Source organism: Heloderma suspectum, chromosome 5 (assembly GCF_057233095.1).
Source record: "Heloderma suspectum isolate Gila_16-S chromosome 5, 16-S_ref, whole genome shotgun sequence".
In the NCBI taxonomy this organism is placed as follows: domain Eukaryota; kingdom Metazoa; phylum Chordata; class Lepidosauria; order Squamata; family Helodermatidae; genus Heloderma; species Heloderma suspectum.
The window spans coordinates 45302805-45322597 of NC_139462.1; the positions used below are offsets into that span (position 1 = coordinate 45302805).

At 45.6% G+C, this 19793-nt stretch overlaps 1 protein-coding gene across 2 annotated transcripts in view; it reads right to left on the minus strand.

Moving 5' to 3' along the window:
* SEC24D (SEC24 homolog D, COPII component) overlaps positions 1–16786 on the minus strand; it is a 78484-nt gene extending 61698 nt beyond the window's left edge. The window contains exons 1-3 of one of the 2 annotated variants that reach the window (XM_084855909.1): positions 16626–16786; positions 4604–4791; positions 3133–3259 (exon numbers count right to left, since the gene is read on the minus strand). In XM_084855909.1, the coding sequence (XP_084712035.1) occupies positions 3133–3259; positions 4604–4754 (278 nt within the window). In that variant the 5' untranslated portion in view covers positions 4755–4791; positions 16626–16786. The remainder of the gene's footprint in view (positions 1–3132; positions 3260–4603; positions 4792–16625) is intronic. The other variant, XM_084855910.1, reaches the window with a different exon arrangement.
* Between the last annotated feature and the right edge of the window lie 3007 nt (positions 16787–19793).

Below are 19793 nucleotides of genomic sequence, written 5' to 3' on the forward strand. Positions count from 1 at the left end.
GGCAAATATGTTCTACTGAATTTCACTGAATACTAAGTCCCCTTTCTTTTCAGGTAAACCCTGAGGCAAACATAAAGAAAAAGGATCAATACAATACCACACATCCTGTTTAAGAGTTTTTCTTAAAAGTTAAAACTGGCTTAAAGATGGAAAACAAAGCAGTCTGAGTATGATCAACAAGCTTATACACACACTCACAAAATTGTCTTGATTTATGGACAGCCAAACATAAAAATGGTTTGTCCTTTTCAACAGTAATTTCTCAACATGGACAAACTAAGATATACAGTTGGACATGCATAAAAAACCTGTAATTTTCATAAAACACAACATTACAAATTCATGCCTGGCACATTCAGATGATGGCATAGCAGAAACAAAGAGAACAGAAATAGGATTAAACCTCATCTCATGGCTCCTGCATCTTCCTTTTTGATCTTTTAAATCAGGCATGGAGGTCAAAGGTTATTCTCTGCCCATATAATATGCTCCACATTATGGCTGGATAAAACATATGGATCAAATTAGACCTTGGACTCTAAATAATTGCTTGATCCAGGAATGAAAGAAATCAGGCTTTTCCCCTTAATTAATCTGATTTATACAGACATTTCTTAATATGTATTCCAGAACACATCACTAAAATAAGGGCTGCATTTCTCTGAAAGAAATGCTAAGTTCTGTCTATAGAATAAGCTGCCAAAAATGTTTAAGAGCAGGAACCTAGGTCAGGCGTGAGATCTTCAGGCCCACATACCAAATCCAGCCCATTTGGGGGCCAAATCCAGCCCTCTTGGTGTTCCAAGCCAGCCCTCTGGGGTTCCCCAGGTGGCCCCACACTCTTTTCCCCAACCAATGATTGTTTGGTGCTTTCCTAGCTTTTACGCCATTTTTCCCCTATTCTAACAAGTTGAAATACCTCTCCTAAGACTTAGCTGCTGGCAGTAAGAGCCTTAAAATACAATATGCTGGGTATATATAGGGCTCCACTCCTTTTGCCTTGTCCCCTTTGCCTCTGATCCCTCCCAACATCAGACTGTGGTCCCCATGAGCTTCTCCAAAATTGAATTCAGCCTTCAAACTAAAAAGAAGTTTCCCACCCCTGAGCTAGGATTTTGGGGTGAGGGACTATAGCTGTATAACAGCATAAGTCTGAAATGGTGGGAGACCATACTGCTAGAGGAATGCAACGTGCTGGCTTTGGGTCTGGCCCAAATGACTACTTATTGAGACCTACTTCACACATAACCCTAACCCATGGTTTCTTTAACTCACAGATTGTTAAATTCTGGGCTGTCATTATGTGTGAATATAGCCACATTAACAAACCATGGTTTGTTAACCATGAACAACTCAAAAAGAGAAGCCAGGTCTGAGTGGGGATGGATCACCCAACCTACAGCTCGGCAATTCATTCGCTGGTGGTAGACGCCTGATCAGTTGGAAGTCTAGGCTGGGTGACCACTCATTTTAAGGATGGCGAGTGAAGCCCAAGTTGTTTAAAAAATTAGTTGTCTATACATGTGAACCCAGAACCATGGGTTGTGCATGGGTTGTTTTGCCCAGTTACAGAGGTGGTGGGCAAGAGTGGTAAAACACACACACACACACACACACCAGCCACTCTACATGCTAGTACCACATCACTGCAAAGGCATTTGGAATACAGGGAGGAAACAGGTGGAGGAGGAGAGAAATTAAGACTGAGAAAACAAACCACGGTTTGATCATCTGCCAGACAAACCCTGGGCAGGACAACAAATTCTGGGTTAAATAAACCTCAGGTTAACGTTATTTGCAAACCAGGTCTGAGGGGGGACAGATCACCCAAACTACATTTGGGCAATTAATTTGCTGTTGGTGGACCCCTGATCAGTTGGAAGCCTAGGCTGGGTGACCACTCATTTTAAGGACAGTAATAAGCAAGCGTCCACAGTGAAGCCCAGGATTATGTAACCCAACCTAGGCAATTCATTAAGCCAATACTTTGGACTGACATATGTCCTTTTTATGTGCATCAGGGAACAGAAGACTATGGCCTCTTTGCAATACAGTGAGGGCCAAAACAGATGTGATGCAGGAGATCTATTATCAGACTTAAAAATAAAAACCAAAAAGCAGTGGGGAGAGAGCTCTGACTGTTTTATCAGAGAAGTGGTGCTGAGGAAGAGGGCATTCATCACTTTCTCTTATACCATTTTCCCAGTCTTAATTGCCTTCCCCAAATTTGCTATTAGACCTACATTGGAAAAGATAACAGATAACTGCATACCTGTTTTTCCCCAGTCTGGAAAATACTTCAGGTGAACAATTTAGTTTAGGCACATGGATTTAGGCAAATGGATTTAGCCCCCCCCCCCCGCTGCTATTCCAATAAAAATGGGAGTCTTCCGCCACCCCTGAAGCTGCTTTCAAGGTAAAAAGAAGACAAGGACAACAGAGTTGGGAGATATGATCATAGATTTTCCACTTCATATCTATTTAGTGACAACTTGTATGGTCAACTCTTAAAAACATTTGGTGGATTGTATAATACATGTACAAAAGTGAAAAAAGAAAAACGTTTACAAAAAAAAAGAATTACTATGAAAAAACGTTACAGAGTTGACAAATTCTTGTTTACATTCAACATTAGATTGCAAAATATACCATATAATAGCTGTTGTTTTTGTTAAGTAAATGAACTTAGTTAATACTTAATAAATATGGATGCAACTAAATTTTATAGGCCATTTATAAAATGTCTTCCAAGAGTCCAGGCGTGTTAAGAATTGGAACTATTTTTTTGATGAAATGGTCAGAATGTTTAGAGTTTGATAGTAAAGTCAACTCTGACAGTCTTGTTTTCACCAGAGAAGAAACAGACTGGATAATGTATACCGTATCCTATATTTCATGGAAAAAATAATGGAGATCAAATGCTATCCATTATCTGAATCATACAAAGGGCCCAACTATTACCTTACTTACTTTTGGTATGACTTACAGCTATTACAAAAAGCTCCTGATAGATATATTTTTAAAAGTTTTTAGTGTTTCATGTAATATACATTTCCATTCTTTTAAAAAATCAGTAGTTAAACAGAATTTTAGGATAACGAAGATGCCCATGATTGGGGGGGGGGGAATCACCTGTGAGGCTGCTGTGCTGTAGTGCTAGGTCCATTCTGGAGACTGAGCTGGTTAAACTGGTGGGCATTATGAGGTGGAGATCCAGTGGGCGCAACAGACCCGAAAGGCACATTTGTTTTCAACACAGCTAAAGGTAAGAACAGAATAGACAGCAATGAAGAAGCATTTCACTAAAGGGGCACACATTGGCCAGGTTTACATGTGTCATGAACGAGGCAGCATGCTGGTGCACACTGCCTGATCACTTGCACTGCAAGTGGGATCAGATAAAATATGGACCTTGGTTTGCTTATGTACAACCCAGGAACTCTGGCTTGTTTCTCTCCAGACAAGCCAGAGTCATAAACATGGTTATAATTCTGGTTAGTCTGGGAAGAGACAAGTCAGAGTTCCTGGTTCACGTGGGCATAGCAAGCAAACTATGGACAGAAGGCCTATGGTTTGTTTAGCCATTCTCACGTGCAGCAAGAGACTTGTTCTCAATAAGCCAGAAATTCTAAAGAACTATGGCTTGTCGTGGCATGTGAACTGGGCCATCGCCAACAGCTAAAGCGAAATGAATACGGAATTTTCCATTCAGCTCACCTCTCTAGTCAATATAGCTAGTGACCGTGTACTGTAGTCTTCTGCAGAGAAAAGGTTCTGTACGAACAAGGGGTTCCATTCAACCTCAAGTGAGCAGACATCTGCTCATGTAACAAAATGTCCCCTTCTCTCCTTCCCCATGCATCTCCTGCACCTCACATCTGGACAAAGTACATAGAGGTCCTCCTATATAAGAGTCACTGATGCAAGCTCATTTTTTATTCAGATAAGAGAGATGGATAATTGGGGAGGGGGCACAGGGGGCTGCAGGGAGGAGGAGAAATCCATTCCACCAACAGTGTCCATTTTGCTGGCAGATGGACACAGCCAGTTACAACCCAAAATAAATAAATTCCAAACTGCACAAGGGCCATTACATTCATATCAGCCCATAGAATAAGGAAAGATTAGAGTGTGAGCATTTAACAACCATCACTTCCAAACATGCCTTTGCAACTGTGAAACAGTGGGGAAAAGGACTTCAAAATAAGGAAATCTAAAATCCTCAAGAAGCCATATTCTGCTCCAGAATTTAAATTCTGGATGGCAGATCAAACACGCGTAGAATATGCAAAAGACTCAACAAAGAGTCTTGTGGCACCTTAAAGACTGACAAATTTATTTATTCCAGCATACGCTTTTGTGGACACCGTACACTTCCTTTATAATAACAAGGCTCAGTGTTCTCTCTTCCGAAAAGCTATTTGCATCCCATTGTAATGCCTGGTTGTCAGGCCAGGAGCTTGTTTTATATGTAATAGTAGTGCAAAATAAAGGTAGAATCAGAATAGTAACATTTTTGCATTGAAAATGGAGGGTGATATAACATACAGCAATGCAGTAGAGAATCAAGCTCTGTACAGTCTCAACCACAGTGTTACTTTACCTGGCTGAGGTGCAGCAGATGATAGGTTTGTATCACCATAGTGCCCATACAGAGGTGAAGAAGCAGGTTGTCCAAAGCCAGTAGAAAATCCTCCCATTCCTGGCTGGGATTGAGAATATGGAGGTGTTGCAACATACCCCTGCTGATTCATTTCAGCAATATTTTCAAGGAAAGCCTGTCATAAAAATCTGAAACAGAAAGTAATTAAACTGTCATTACACCATTGATGCATCAAATTAAAGAGCAATCCAATGGCCCCTAGATAGTGTTGGGCGGGTGGGATAGGATACTTCAGATTCCTGGATCTGAGGTCAGAGACAGTGCTTCAACCTTGGATCCAGCAGTCTGAGCTCCACTCCCCTTCCCAGCCAGTGCGGAGAGAACTGTGATGGTTGCCTCTCTGAGGTCACAGAAGCAACCTCGGAAAGGAGGGAAAGGGCACGGTTCTGTGGGCGGGGAAAGGAGGGGACTGGGGAAACAGGGATACAAGCTGTGCCCAGCCCTCCCCAGCCTTCTTCCCTCCCCCTCTGCAAAGCTCTAGCTAGATAGGCAAAAATGCCCCCGTAGCAAAAATGCAGAGTGGGAGAAGTGCAGATGCGATGATCACCTCTTTCCTCTTCCCACTCTGGATAGGATACCCATCAGCCTCTGAGTTCGGAGGATGATGGGCATCCAGATAGGATTACACCCTTAATTAATTAATTGAACTTTTAAAACCCAATAACCCAAGTTCTCCAGGCGGTGTACTGGTATTTAAAACATAAAATATGAACAATGAAATAATGAATAAAAACAGCACATAATAAAACCAAGATAAAAACACCAGGGAAGTTGAAAAACACTATAGCACCTAAAACCATAGTAAAACCAGCAGCAAAATAAAAGAGGGCTAAGTTCTGTTGCCAAGAAACTGCTTCAGGACTTGATGTTTCTCCACCAGATCTAAATGCACTAAACAATCCTTAAAATGCCTGGGAAAATAAAAAGTTCTTCCCTTGGCACCAAAATTACCAGAGGGTGCCACCACTGAAAAGCCCGCACTCTCGTAGCCAACCACCTCACGACATTTGACAGGGGAACCTAGAGGATGGCCTTAAGAAAAAGATACTCCTCCCATATCTTGACCCAAAAGCACCATCAGACGTCAAGAGGCGAACATTCTGATAAACTGTCTTGTGTAATGATGACCAGATTATTTCTTTGGTCTGGACAAGGTACATAGAAGTCCTCCTATATCAGAGTCACTGATGCAAGCTCATTTTTTATTCAGATAAGAGAGGTTCTCTGAGGTTATAAGAGAGAATATTAACTTTAGATACAGTCACTGTTACTTTTTTGCAAAGGTAAGCAGTTTTTATCCTCAGTGGACATCTGGAAGGATGGCCAAATTTCCTGAATTGGGACAGAATACAGGAAAAATTAGACATGCCTATGATGAGTGATTACAGACAACCATTTTTCCACTCATATGCTCCTGATGTGCAATATTTCTTACCACTGGTAGGAAAGAGATAATAATTGGGTGAAAAGGACCCACATGATAAACATAGGGCATAATCCTATGGGGATAGGCATCCGCCTCCAAATTCAGAGGCAACCACCTATCCAATGCAGGGCAGGAGAAGAATGGAGGGGATCATTACCTCCGGGCTTCTCCTGCCCTGCATTTGTGGCTAGACAGCTGATTTTGGCTGTCTAGTCACAGGAAGGTGGAGTGGAAGAGGAGGCTGCTGGACAACACATAGGATGCGTCGTACCGGCATTTCCACCTTCCCCGCCCCAGAACGCCCCTGGAATGCCTCGTTTTGGCCGCTCCGCACTCCTCTTCCGAGCCCGGAGCATGGGGCCATTCCGCGCTGCCTGTGAGGCAGCACACGGGGGCGGGGAGAGATCGGTTCTCCGTGAACCAACCTCGGAGCACAGGCTCCAAGGTTGGTTCCCGGGAAACCACATATCCTATGGCCGCCTAGCCGCTGACTAACAGCCATAGGATTGCTCCCTTAGCCTATCCTGGCTTCCACACATTTCCACCTGTATGCCCCGGCCATGGGCTGCTAAGGTTTGGAGGTGCCGAGATAATGATAAGCCAGATCCAGGTTTGCTTACAAGACTTTATTGCGTACTTACAGCACACAGGCGTACCCAATGGCGGGATCAGACAGCTTCTCTGAACCCAGAGCCAAGGAGTACAATGGGTTTTATACCATACATGTCAGCAGTAAGGTAGCATGACATCAGCAAGCGTTAATTAGCATTTATTTGCAACTTTCCCAGGATAGGCTAACAGTACTTGTGCAGAGAGAGAACAATCAGAATTTTCCCAGCACAGCCACCTGTAACTAGGGATGGCGGAGAATTCCCACCACCCCGCGGATTCCCCCCAGGACGGACTTACCTGGTGGCAGATGCAGCGGCAGCTCCGGCAGTGGTGGCGGCTCCGGCCACTGCCGGACCACTGAGGCCGCAAATGGCGGCCGTCGTAGTGGCCGCCATTTGCGTCCCTATGCTAGCCCATGATAGGCTGTAGCCTATCACGGCTAAAGCAGGGACGCAAATGGCGTCCCGTACGCCATTTGCATCCCTGCTTTAGCCGTGATAGGCTATGTAAATATTTATGTAGCCTATCACGAGCTACCATAGGGATGCAAATGGCGCCCCCTACGCAGGACACCATTTGTGTCTGCACCAGACCGGCAGTGGCTGGAGGCCCCATTGCGGATCAGCGCAGCATGGCCGCGGAGCGGAGTCGGCCGGGCAGGATTCCGGGGGGGAGGACCAGATCGCCTCCCCCCCAGTGGATGCCCCGACTGGAACCAGGTAAGGGATTTGTACATCCCTACCTGTAACTCAGCATAAACATAGCCTCCTCAGGCACATCCTAGGCCCTGATAAGATACTAGCCTTCGTTAGCATGGAATGTGCTGAGACCGCACTATCGACCTTTGACTCATCTCACATGCTCAGAGACCCACTAGCAAGGAAACTGCACTTATAATGAACCTAAAGAGAGCACTATGGATCTCTAGGCCCCTCTAAAACTACAAGTGACTTGGTTACAGGGCTAGGGCCATTACACCACCACTGCATGGGAAGAATCAATAGGGACATAGTTCCCATTAGGCATACCTAACTTTTTCAGGATTGTACTTTTCTTGTCAGAATAGCCGAGAAAAATCCCCTTTCTGTCTTGAATCAAAAGCTATCACTTTCATAATACATTGATATTATAAGGCAGGGGTGAACCACATGTGGCCATCCAGATCTTTTGGCCTTCAACTCCCATCATCGCTCACCATTAGCTATGCTGGCTAGAGCTGATGGACATTGTAGGCCAAAACATCTGGAGGGCCATAGGTTGCCCAACCCTGTTATAAGGTATACACAGAAAAGGAAACCCAGTAATTGATGGCCTGCCAGATGTTTTGGCCTACCATAGCCATAGCCAACATTGCCAATGTCGAGGGATGGTTAGAGTTGTAGGCCAAAACATCTGGAGGGCCACAAGTTGCCCACCCCTGCTGTGGGGGAACACTTTGAAAAGTATGACAGTCCCTGCTCATATTTTTCTTGAATTTGCTACATTCATATACACATGCGCACATGTAAATCCACACTGAAGGATACAAAGTTCCTTTTTTCTCATTTGCTCTCATTCTTTCTCATTCTAATTTGCTTCCTAATTTTTAATTTGCTCTACAATGAAGCTAGTTTCCGTAGCTACTGAGAACACAGTTGCTTCCTGAAATTCCTTACACAGGTTGACTCACTGACCGGGTTTGCATGATCACTGCAGCCCACTGTGGCTTACTTAATGTGCTGGCGGCCATTTTGAATAGTCAAGCCAAGATGGGCAGGCACCCTGGCTTATCATGTTGTCTAAACTCAGTGATGGTGGGTTGTTGGCATGGTTAACAAACTACCCACAACCCTAAGATAGCCCATGGGTTGTGGATGGTTTGTTAACTATATCAACAACCCACCCTTCCTGGGTTTGGATGACATGATAAGTCACAGTGACATCCCACCACAGCTTTAATATTCAAAATGGCCATCGGGATGCGTCACAACTCACCATGGCTTAAAGAAGCCACAGGGGGGTTGCAGCATATGCCACTAGCCATTTTGAATATTTTAAATAAGCCACGGTGAGCTGTGGCTATCGTATGAACCAGCCGTCTGCTTACAGCCAGCCAAACACATGCGATCACCTATTGGTAGTATTAGGTATTTGCAAAGTGCTACGTGTCATTTTTCAAGTGTTTCTCACAACATGCAAAAAGCATGACAGTTACTGCACACAATTAAGTGGCTACTGGAAGGCAACCAATACCTACTGCAAGCTTCTCTTTCATCTTCCATTGTCTCACCTTCAGCCACTCACATCCATTTAGAAGTCTGCTGCCAAAATTATTCACCTATCGTTATGCTGACGCATGTGTGTTCCCTCCTTAAATCCCTCCAATGCCTTCCTCTCTACTCCCAGATCCTACACAAGCTTCTTGTCCTCACCTTCAAAACCCTCCACGGCAGGGCCAGCCCTACCATTAGGCAGAGTAAGGTGGCCACCTCAGGCAGCAAATGCCAAGGGGTGGAGAATGCTGGTGAGCTGTTGGAGGACAGAGCTATGTGTACCATGTGGCCCGCCCTGCACTCCCTAAGCCTGCCTGCTGCCCTCCAATGCAGTGGAGGACACTGTCTCATTGACAGAATTGAAGTAAGTCTCCATCCAGTTAGCTTCTGTATGTGGAATGGAGGGGGGGAGCATCTTGGCAGCAGCAAAATGTCTTGAGCTGGCCCTGCTCCACTGCCTTCCCCTCTTTATCTTTCTTTGCTTATATCCTGACACATTAATTCTTGTGACATACACCACCTTCAGCCATCCAAAGATTTCCTGCTCCCTAAAACAACTTCACTGATGGCCAGCCCTACCATGAGGCAGAGTGAAGTGGCCACCTCAGGCAGCAGATGTTGAGGGACGTGGGATGGACAGAGCTGTATGTGGCATGTGGACCTGCTCTGCACCCCCTAAGATGCCCTCAGGTGCAGCAGAAGATGCCGCTCTGCCACTAGCGTTGAAGTAAAGTTCAACTGCCAGTTTGGTCAGCTTTTGCATAGGGAATGGGGAGCGGGGGGGGGGGCATCTTGTCCTTTGCCTCAGGCAGCAAAATGCTTTGGGCCAGCCCTGACTCCACCCATTTCCCCTTGCTGCCCCTTGGAACTGTCTCCCAGAACACCTCCATGTTATTATCTTCCTTATTCCCTTTAAGACCCTCCTCAAAACTTACCCTTCCTGGGAATCTTTTGGATCATCCCTCTAGACCCTATACCTTATTCTAACTATGCCAAAGTATATGTAATTAAAATAATCATAATTGAAATAATCACACAGGGTAATATTGAATTGGGGCCTGGTCCACATGCAGCCTCTATGTGGCAAAAAATGCTTATTTCTGGAAGGGGCAGTTAATGACCCTTCCAGAAACAAGTGTTTGCACTCATTCGGGGCTTTTCCCCAGAAGCGCTACATTGCAGCCGCATGCAGACCAGTGGGGCTGGCTGTGCACACAAGGCCCCAGCTGGATACTACCCGTATTCTCCCCCTGATTAGCCATGCCCCCATTTGCTCCTTTCCTGTGCTCTTTCCCCATCTATTTTAGATACAAATGTCGTACTTCCTTTTGTAAAGTGCCATGTACATCAATGGTGCTAACAACTGCTGCTGCTATGAGAAAAATGCACAGGGATTTCATGAAGCTACCACACATTCAACAGGAGCTGGCCCAAAATCAGGCACTCCATGGCAGTCAATGAATATTTTGTACATGGAGGGTACATCCAAATGAAGTATCTGATTCGCTGTCAAAACACTAAACACTACATCATTTAAGAACACGAAAGCATAAGAAAAGCCATGCTGGATTAGACCAATGGTCCATCTAGTCCAGCATTCTGTCACACAGTGGCCAACCAGTTGCCCATTTAAAGCAGGGCTGGGCAACCTGTAGCCCTCGAGAAGTTTTTGCCTATAGTTCTCATCAGCCCTAGCCAGCATAGCCAATGGTGAGGGATCATGGAAGTTGTAGGCCAAAACATCTGGAGGGTCACATGTTGCCCACCTGTTTTAAAGGCTTAGTACATGATCCTACAAAGTGCAACCCAGCTGGACTTTTTCCATTGCCATAAGGTGGCAATACTATGCACTGAGTAGGGATGGATGGGCGCCCCCCCATCCGGGTTCTCTGGGCACCCACCCAGCCCCTGCCCCCTCACATGTCCCCAGACCCACGCTCAAGCCCCACACCCACTGGCCGAGCTGCCCACACTTACGTGGGCGCATTTTTCACACATAGACATATACACGAAATGGCGCTGTGAACCGCCCATATACACAAGATTCATGGCGCCATTTTGCATATAAGTCCAAGTCTACAGTATTGCAATCGCCATGTTTTTTCAAAACATGGCGATAGTGACAGAGGTGGACAAAGCCTGGGTAAGTTGTGGACAGCTCAGCGAGCGTGGGAGGGGGTCAAGCAGAGACAGGGGCTTGGTGGGGGCATGGGTGGTCCGCCGGAATCCCAGGCTGAGATGGGTGCCCACTCCATTCCTAGCACTGAGGCCCACTGTGCATGGGTAAACACACACAGAATCAAGTTGTGTCAATTGTGATTGAGTTCACATACAAATTAATGAGATTAAAGCTGTAGTTACAGGGACTGAAAGTGAGAATTGCAAACACATGGTTTGATCCTATGCATGCTTACTCAGAAGCAAGTCCCAAAGTTTTCAATGAGGCTGAGTCCCAAGTAAATATGCACAAGGCTGTAACCAAAGGGTGTACCTGCCCAAGAACTTCTCACTCATATTTCAATCTTCAGTGCCTAACAAGAAGTGCGTGGGGCGGGGAGATTTCCCCGAAAAATCAACATGACATGGCATGAGAGAAAACTGGACCAAAGTTACAGTAAGTTTCAGTCCCTATAATTACAACATGTATCTCTTTCCACATTAATCTGTAGCTAACCTAGCTAGAGTAAAATCACTGCACTAAGGGTCATGCATGCCTTGCTATCATCTCCAATTGCCATACAGCTTTTGGGGTAATCTGCACGGGTCAGTTTGGAACTCATGCAGTTTGCAATAATGTATCCAATTTCGGGGGGGGGGGATATTAAACATGCAGAAACATCAGAAGTGTCATGGTAAGGCCATATAAAAAGTGAAAGGACACACATGCCTTGCATTCTGCCCTGCTTTTAAAAATAGAAGAATTGTGGATAGTATTTATATCTGCTTGCACCAACATACACTGACAAATTTAAGGAGGGCAGGGTATCTGCTTTCCAAATTCTTGGAGCCTTACTGAATTGTAAAATTGCAGACAGAGGCCACGTTCAGATGTCATGATAACCCCTGACGGGTTAATAAGCTACGCACAGTAGCTTATTTTTTAAATAGTCCACGATCCCCCACCATGCAAATGGGCTAATAAGCTACTGTGAACAGTTTATTAAGCTACTGTGTGTAATTTGACTCACCCCCGCCCCCTGCCCTGCTGCAGTCCTCCTGCCCGAGCAGTGGCGCTGATTCACCTCTAAGCACTGGAATTTAGTCGGCAGGCACCCAATCCAACATCAAACCCCCACACAACTACTCACCAAGAAGCGAAAATCCTGAGCGCACCAAAAAGGGGGATGGTGGCTATAAAATCTTGGGGGTTTGCAGGATCAGGACAAAACTTCACACACAGCCTCTCCTAATTGGGAGGTACCCAATCCAACATCAAAACCCTGCGCAATTACCACAGAGGAGCAAAAATCCTGAGTGAACCAAAGGGGGGGGGGCTATAAAACCGGGGGGGTACAGGATCAGGACCAAACTTCATACACAGCCTCCCCTAGTCAGGAGACACCCAATGCACCTTCAAAACCCTGCATGTTAACCCTGAGAGAAGCAAAAATCCCAGGTGCACCAAAAAAGGGGGGGGAAGCTATAACACCTTGGGGGGTTGCAGGATCGGGACCAAACCCCATACCCTGTGTCCTCTAATAAGGAGGCACCTGATGCACCATCAAAACCTTGCACACTAACTGTGAAAGAAGCGAAAATCCTGGGTGCATAAAATATACCCTGATGCCTTAGTTGCTTTAACATGTTGCCAACATGGAAATGGCTCATTTCCCCCCACTTGACACTGCAGGCTTGGCTGCTTTAACTGGATCCTAATACCAGTAAGCGCTATAACATTTTTGTGCAAAAGCGAAAATGCTCATTTCCCACATTGTCACTGCTGGCGAATTTGCTTTTACTTGTTCCCAATGTCAGTATACTGCTTTATCGCTTTTGTGCAAAAGTGGAAATGTGCATTTCGCCCCATTGCCACTGCTGGCTTACTTGCTTTAACATGTTCCAATAGGGAAATCGCACATTTCCCCCTGCCCCGTGATAGTGCAGGATAAAGTGCTAAAGCCAGCAAGGAGCACAGCGGCAGCGGTTTCAACCGCTCTTGCGGCACAACTCCATAGGTGGCCGAAATAAACCACAGTGACTGCCGGACAACACCATAACCCACAATGGTTTAAATAAACCCTACGGCAGACCGTGAGTTATCTGCATGAGTTTTGGCCAAAAAAGCCATCGTGGGTTAAAAAACTGACAGATGACACAATAACCCACGATGGGTTATCCTATCCCATTGTCTGAACCCACTCAGAGAGATAATGTTACTAAATTAGTGTTATTCTGGATTATGTTAATGTCCAAATCTGGTTTGCACTATAAACTGCTTTTTCCTATGGTGAGAACATTTGTTTTTATTCTTTCTTCTGTACTGAAGATATACATTGAATGATTTTATAGGATGACCAAATTAGATTTTTCTAAAAAAGAAAAACAGTTGTAATTTCTCAAGTTTCATGCAAATAAAATTAACAAGCTCTCTTTTCAATGAGATAGTGCCAGTTAACAAAATGGGAAAGATGGCATGTAGGCATCTGGTTGCTCCCAGTGGTAAGGTAGGACTTTTACCTGGTGGGCACAATGAAACGTGGCAGTTTGAGCTCTGGTCACTTTCAGAAAGTTTACTTAACCATCAGCAGTAAAGCATCTACACTGCAGGTTTCACTGTCATGATAAAGGATGATGTTCAAGGCTGTTGTAGGAGTTGATAATGTTCTTAGCGGTGCTCTTAGCCAGGGGAACAACTTCCTGAACAGCTCAGTGGGAGGAAAAGAAAGTTGTGCCACGTCAGACTTCCTATGCAAACGAAAAGGCTGTGCGACCAAGAAACTGTCAGAAATACAAACAAAACGATGCTGGCTTAATGACCAAGCTCTACTTCCATTTACGCTATAAGTACAATATGTAATATGATAAAGCCAACTCTCTCCATCCCAACTTCAATACATACAAAATGCAAGTTAAACCCTATTTTACAAAGCCCACCAGATACCAGTACAATTAATCCATCACCCATATTCAGACAAGGCACAAAAAAACAGGATTAAAGCCACATCTTAGGTTTATGGCCACCTGAGATAGAGGTGCCCTTTCGCAAGGTGTCCTTAATACAGAGTTTGTAATAGATTACAACAACGTTTTTTGATGTCATGCCTTCTCTGCACCTGTATAATTTCTCTCTGCATTCAAAGTTACTCACTACCATTTCATCTACATTCAAATCACTTCTATAGTCAGAAGGATTCCAGTCCTACCAGTATGCCCATGTGACTGGACCCAACCAGACACCCAAAGTCCTCCTGAAAGAAGTGATGGACTGCAATCCATACAAGGCTCTAGCCACATCTGGGCCAGGTGCAGATATCATGGCCAAACTGTTTAGCCATCAGGCCCATGCCCTGGTTTCACATACTCCTACCCTTATCTATTATTTATTTCAAGAATATTTACCCTACTCTTTAGCCAAAAAGAGCCTCCTCAAGTGGCTGACATAGCAAGAAAAAACGAGACAGTCCCTCTCTCCAGTCTTACAGTCTAAAAAGACATGACACAAAAGGAAAAAAGATTGGGAGGGAAGAGGAAAAAAGCAAACTTGGCCACTTCGTTCTTCGTTATAATGTTCTTAACTTTCAATTGAAATGGAAAAGTGTTCAAGGAGAAGAGCAGCCAAAAATTGCTGGTCTCCCAACTGAGCTGATGGAGTGGCCCTGCTTCTCTACTCTTCCGCCTTCTGTTGTAGCCTGAACTAATGACAGTTGATGCAGGAAGGAGCCTGGTTTGTCAGCAGAGCTGATGGTGGCCCTGTTTCCTTGTCTTCCTCCCTCATTGCAGTCTCTTCCTCTCTGCACTCTGATTTCCTCCCCATCTGTGTTTGCTGCAATATCCAAATTGAGCAAACGATGGTTACTGTAAAACATAGTTTGTCTCAAAACAGTTTTGGAAACCCAGTTCAGTCCATGGTTTCCAATTCTGATTTGGTGGCAAACACGAACTAGTTTTCAGTGCAAACTGTAACTGTTGCAACCCAGAAAGTGAGGGATGGAACCGGAATCTGCGAGCCCAAGGCAATGACCCAATGGCTAAACCATGGTTCAGCTATGATGTCTGAACGACACCATAATTTTTGGATTCCGATATAAATGGTAAAAAGAGCTTCTATTAATAGTCCATCACACGTGTTGCATATGCCAGAATGGTAAGCAAACAAAAGCTCTACAATCAACAAAGATGGTTAAGGGTGGAATTCTATGCATGTTTAGACAGAAAAAAGTCCCACTACTCCCAGCATTCCCCAGCAAACCATGCTGGCTTGGGAATGCTGGGAGCTGTAGGACTTCTTTCTGTTTAAACATGCTAAGATTGCACTCTAAATCAGGTTAAATCAACAGAAAATGCCGGTGCTACAGCTGATGCCAGAAGGATTAACTTCAAAGGACTATAAAGAAGTAAATCAGAAGATTACCTGAGGAACAGCTACTGAAATTAAGGCCTATTTCAAACAGGTGAGATGCGGTTGTATTGACATGCACATCTTTTGATCCAGGGTCTAAAGTTGTCTGATCCTTCTCTCATGTTTCTGTAACCTGACTTTTCAATACTTACTCTTGAGGCTATCGAAGCCACCACAAATAAAGAGTGGCAGCTGGCAATTCAAGATAACACAAAACAAAACAAGGGAAAGAGGCATGCAACTGTTGTGGCATACAGGCCCCAAAAGCTGATTTAGCCAACCTTGATGAACATGGGAAATGTCCCTTTTTCCCCATATGGGCTAACAATCTGGATTCAAGTGCATTTGTGGTAAAGTAATTATACACATGTCCACCATTCAACACAACCCTCTTTAAGGTTTCTTACAATGGCAAAGTGATGCATGTGACCTAAACTTCTGACATCATGGTCAGAGAACTACTTTGCCAACATCGCACTTTCAACCCGACAGAAAAAAGCATCCTGCGGGTGACTAAACAGCACATGAATTGGCCCACATTTATTCTACCAACTCTCATGATTTTTAAAGGGTTTATAATGCCTAACTAAAGTCTTGCAATATAATTACGCGCTATTTACGGTTCAAGGTGTGTGTGTGTGTGTGTGTGTGTGTGTGGTTAAATAAAACATATTGGCCTTGCAGCGGATCAAACGTTCTAAAAAGAAAGGCTGAACACGCTTAAATCAGAACAGACTCATGATTTTTACGCGAATCTCAACATTATACAGGATCACTGCATTGTGTATGCTTTTAGAAGTTTAGCCATTCACCAGATGGCCAGACAAGTGTTCTTGGTGCGGGTCAGATACTACATTTGGAGGGGATGCACCCAGCTTGTTAGGGGAGAAGAATCCAGTCTGCACAGTTGAGCCCCCTTGCGCTGCTGGGATAGATGTCGCCCCCCGCCCCAGCAAGCCGCCTTGCTGCCCCTTTTATGGGATGCTGCCCCCGTTCCTGCCTCCTGGAGGATACATACTCCTATCCCCAATCCAACCCAGGCTGCACATCCTCATAGGGCACCCACCGCCCCCGCCGCCGCCGCCCCAGGTTGTCCCACTCCGCTCCTTTTACCTGGCCAGTCCCCCGCGGCCCCGCTCGCTCCCTCGCCGCGCGCGCGTCTCCACCCGGCTCGCGTCGCCCCGAGCCGGTCCACCCGGCGCTTGTCAGAGAGGCGCGAGACAGCCGGCTCCTCTCTCTCCCCGCCCGGGAGCGCTCAGCGAACTGCCACGTCTAACAGTGCTCGCGGGAGCGCGCGCCGAGGCCACAGCGGGCCGGGCCCGGGAGCGCGCGCCGCCGCCACGCTCGGAGCTGGCGTCAGCAAGCGGAGCTGCGAGCGAGGGAACAGGGAGAGCATGCGCATTGCGCCCGGTGAAGCTTTTTTGCCCTCGCCCTGCCTTCCGGGAATGAGTCGCTAAGAGAGAAAGAGAAAGCAAGAAAGACGGCGGCGGCGACAGCAGCAACAGCAGCAACAGCAACAACATACCCGGGGGCGGGGGGCTTAGGCAAATTAGGCTCCCAAGAAAGAATGGGCCAGCAAAAGGGAAAAGAGCGATGTTCTTAAGGAAGGGAGGCATCTACCTTTCGAGGGTAGTGGGCGGGGGGAGAAAAAAGGTTAGCGGTTTGGCGGTGTTGATGTGTGGTAGGAAAAGGCTTGTGGCATCTCGACAGCGGAGGCCGGTGGCTCCGATTTCGGTCCAAGCCCTTCTGCAAGCTGTGCAGGGACGAAGAGGGGAGGCACAGTGTGGGAGATTTCACTGACCACTTGCCAAAGGAGCAGCCGCCACTGCCTCCTATCCCTCACCAGCCCACTCACGTCGGGCGCAATCCTATGCGTGTTTGGACAGAGGAAAGACCTACAGTTCCCAGCACCTCCCCGCAGCACTGCTGGCTTGGGCTTGCTGGGAGTTGCAGGGCATTTTTCTGTCTAAACATGCATAGGATTGCGCCACTAAAGGCTTTTCTGTTCGCTCACAGTCTGTCTCAGCCTCAGTGGAGTGGGTCTAGTGCAGCCACGGAGAGACAGAGGGCGAGATCAGCCTGTACCACTTCTCCTGCTTGCTCCTTCTCTCTGGACAGCTGCACTGGACCCAATCCTCCCCACAGCAAGAACCACACTAACTAGAAGTTGTCACATATCTATTGAAATAAGAACTGGGAGACAAACCATGACAGTGTAAAGCTGGCGAGATTGTGAACCTGTTAATGTGAACCTGGTAAGGTCTATCCAAAGACCTGCCCAGGATGAGCAGGCCTGGGGTGATGTGAGAAATGTTAGCCTTAACTGATTATGAAGCCAGGATGGGTCTGACAGAGTGCTTTTGCACCATCTGCAAGTACAGTCAAGTGCATGTATTTATCTTATTGGGTATGTTCAATAGCTGTGAAGAGGTTAAGTGCCCCACATATTACAACTAAAATTCTTATATTTAGATTCCAATCACTAACAGTTTCAGTGTCAATAGAAGTTTTTAAAAGCTCCAATCCTATACACATTTACTTGAAAGTAAGTCCCATTGAACACAATGGGGCTTACGTCTGAATAGACATGTATAGGATTGCAGTGTGTGTGTCTATAATCTCAAATGTATAACCATGGGAAAGTGTTTCTGGACTTAGCTGACATAATAGCTTTCGTATTTCTATTTTGTATCGTCTGTCTCCAACTCACTACCGATGATAGCATTTCCAGACTCTTGATATTGATTGATTAGGACTTTGTGAGAGCACCCACAATACATTCTCAAAATTCCAAATGTGCCTACTGACCCCAACAATAGGTTGGGGACTCCTGGATTAGGACCTTGTTATCTGAGGGATCCGCTGTCTCGGTATGAACCTGCTTGGCTATTAGGATCAGCAGGAGGTCCATCTGTTGAGCATGCTGGAAAGGGCTTTTTCCTGTGTCACTCCCAAACTCAGGAATGTACACCCTTTAGAGTTGCGACGTCCTCACTCTCTCTGCATTCAGGAATGGGATCAACCTGGCTTTTTAAATTATCATGGTTGTCAATGTTCCCTTTATTGTTTTGTTATGTTTTATTTTTCATTTTTTGTACACCACCTTCATTAGTTTCAGAAAGGTGGTATAGAAAGAACATAAATAAATAAATAAATACACTAATCAAGTAAATAAGCAAAAATATAGCAAGATGCCTGATGATTAAACTCGCAGTGTACTTTGAAAAGCCATTACAAGATTAGGTCTTATAAATAGCAATGTAGTGGGTATTACACAATATGTTTATGGTCTGCTTTGAAAAGCTTTATATCTATGTAGAGAATTTATTATTGCTTGGATATTTGAGATTAGATGTTTTACTTTTTTCTTTTTTTAACTAAGCATACCTGTCAAGCCAATATGCTAGTTTATTGGAGTTATCATTAAAAAAAGTGACATTGTCTATTTATTTATTTCTTAAATTTATTAATTGCCCATCAGGCTGGTCACCCAGCCACTCTGGGCAATGTACAGAGTGTATAGTAGAACAGTTTAAAACAATAAAATTCTACAGTAATAACATAATATTTCTAAAAATACCCTAACCCACCCCAAATGCCTGCCTGAACAACCACGTTTTTAATGTGCAGCGGAAGCTCATTAAAGAGGGGGCATGGCGGAGTTCCCTAGGGAGGGAGTTCCACAGAGTGGGGGCCACCACAGAGAAGGCCCTCTCCCTCGTCCCCACCAGTCTAGCTGTCCTGGCTGATGGGACAGAGAGAAGGCCATCCGAGGCTGATCTTGTTAAGCGGCCTGTCTGGTGTTGCTGGAGGTGCTCCTTAAGATAGGCTGGGCCAGAACTGCATAGGGTTTTAAAGGTCAAACCCAACACCTTGAATTTGGCCCAGAAAACAGCTGGTAAGCAGTGCAACTCCTTCAGCACTGGAGTGATGTGATCTCGCCGGCGGCTGCCTTTAATCAGGCGAGCCGCTGCGTTCTGCACCAGCTGCAGCTTCCGAATCGTCTTCAAGGGTATCCCCACGAAGAGCACATTACAGTAGTCTAAATGAGAGGAGACCAGGGCATGTACTACCGATGGGAGCAGATGGTCGGGAAGGAAGGGGCGCAGCTGCCATATCAGATGGAGTTGGTACAGCGCTGTCCGGCTCACAGCTGACATGTGAGCCTCCATGGACAGCTGGGAGTCCAAAATGACCCTCAGCTGCAGACCTGGTTTTTCAAGGGTAGCCGTACCCCATTCAACACCAGGTCAACATCCCCCAACCTCCTCTTGTCTCCCA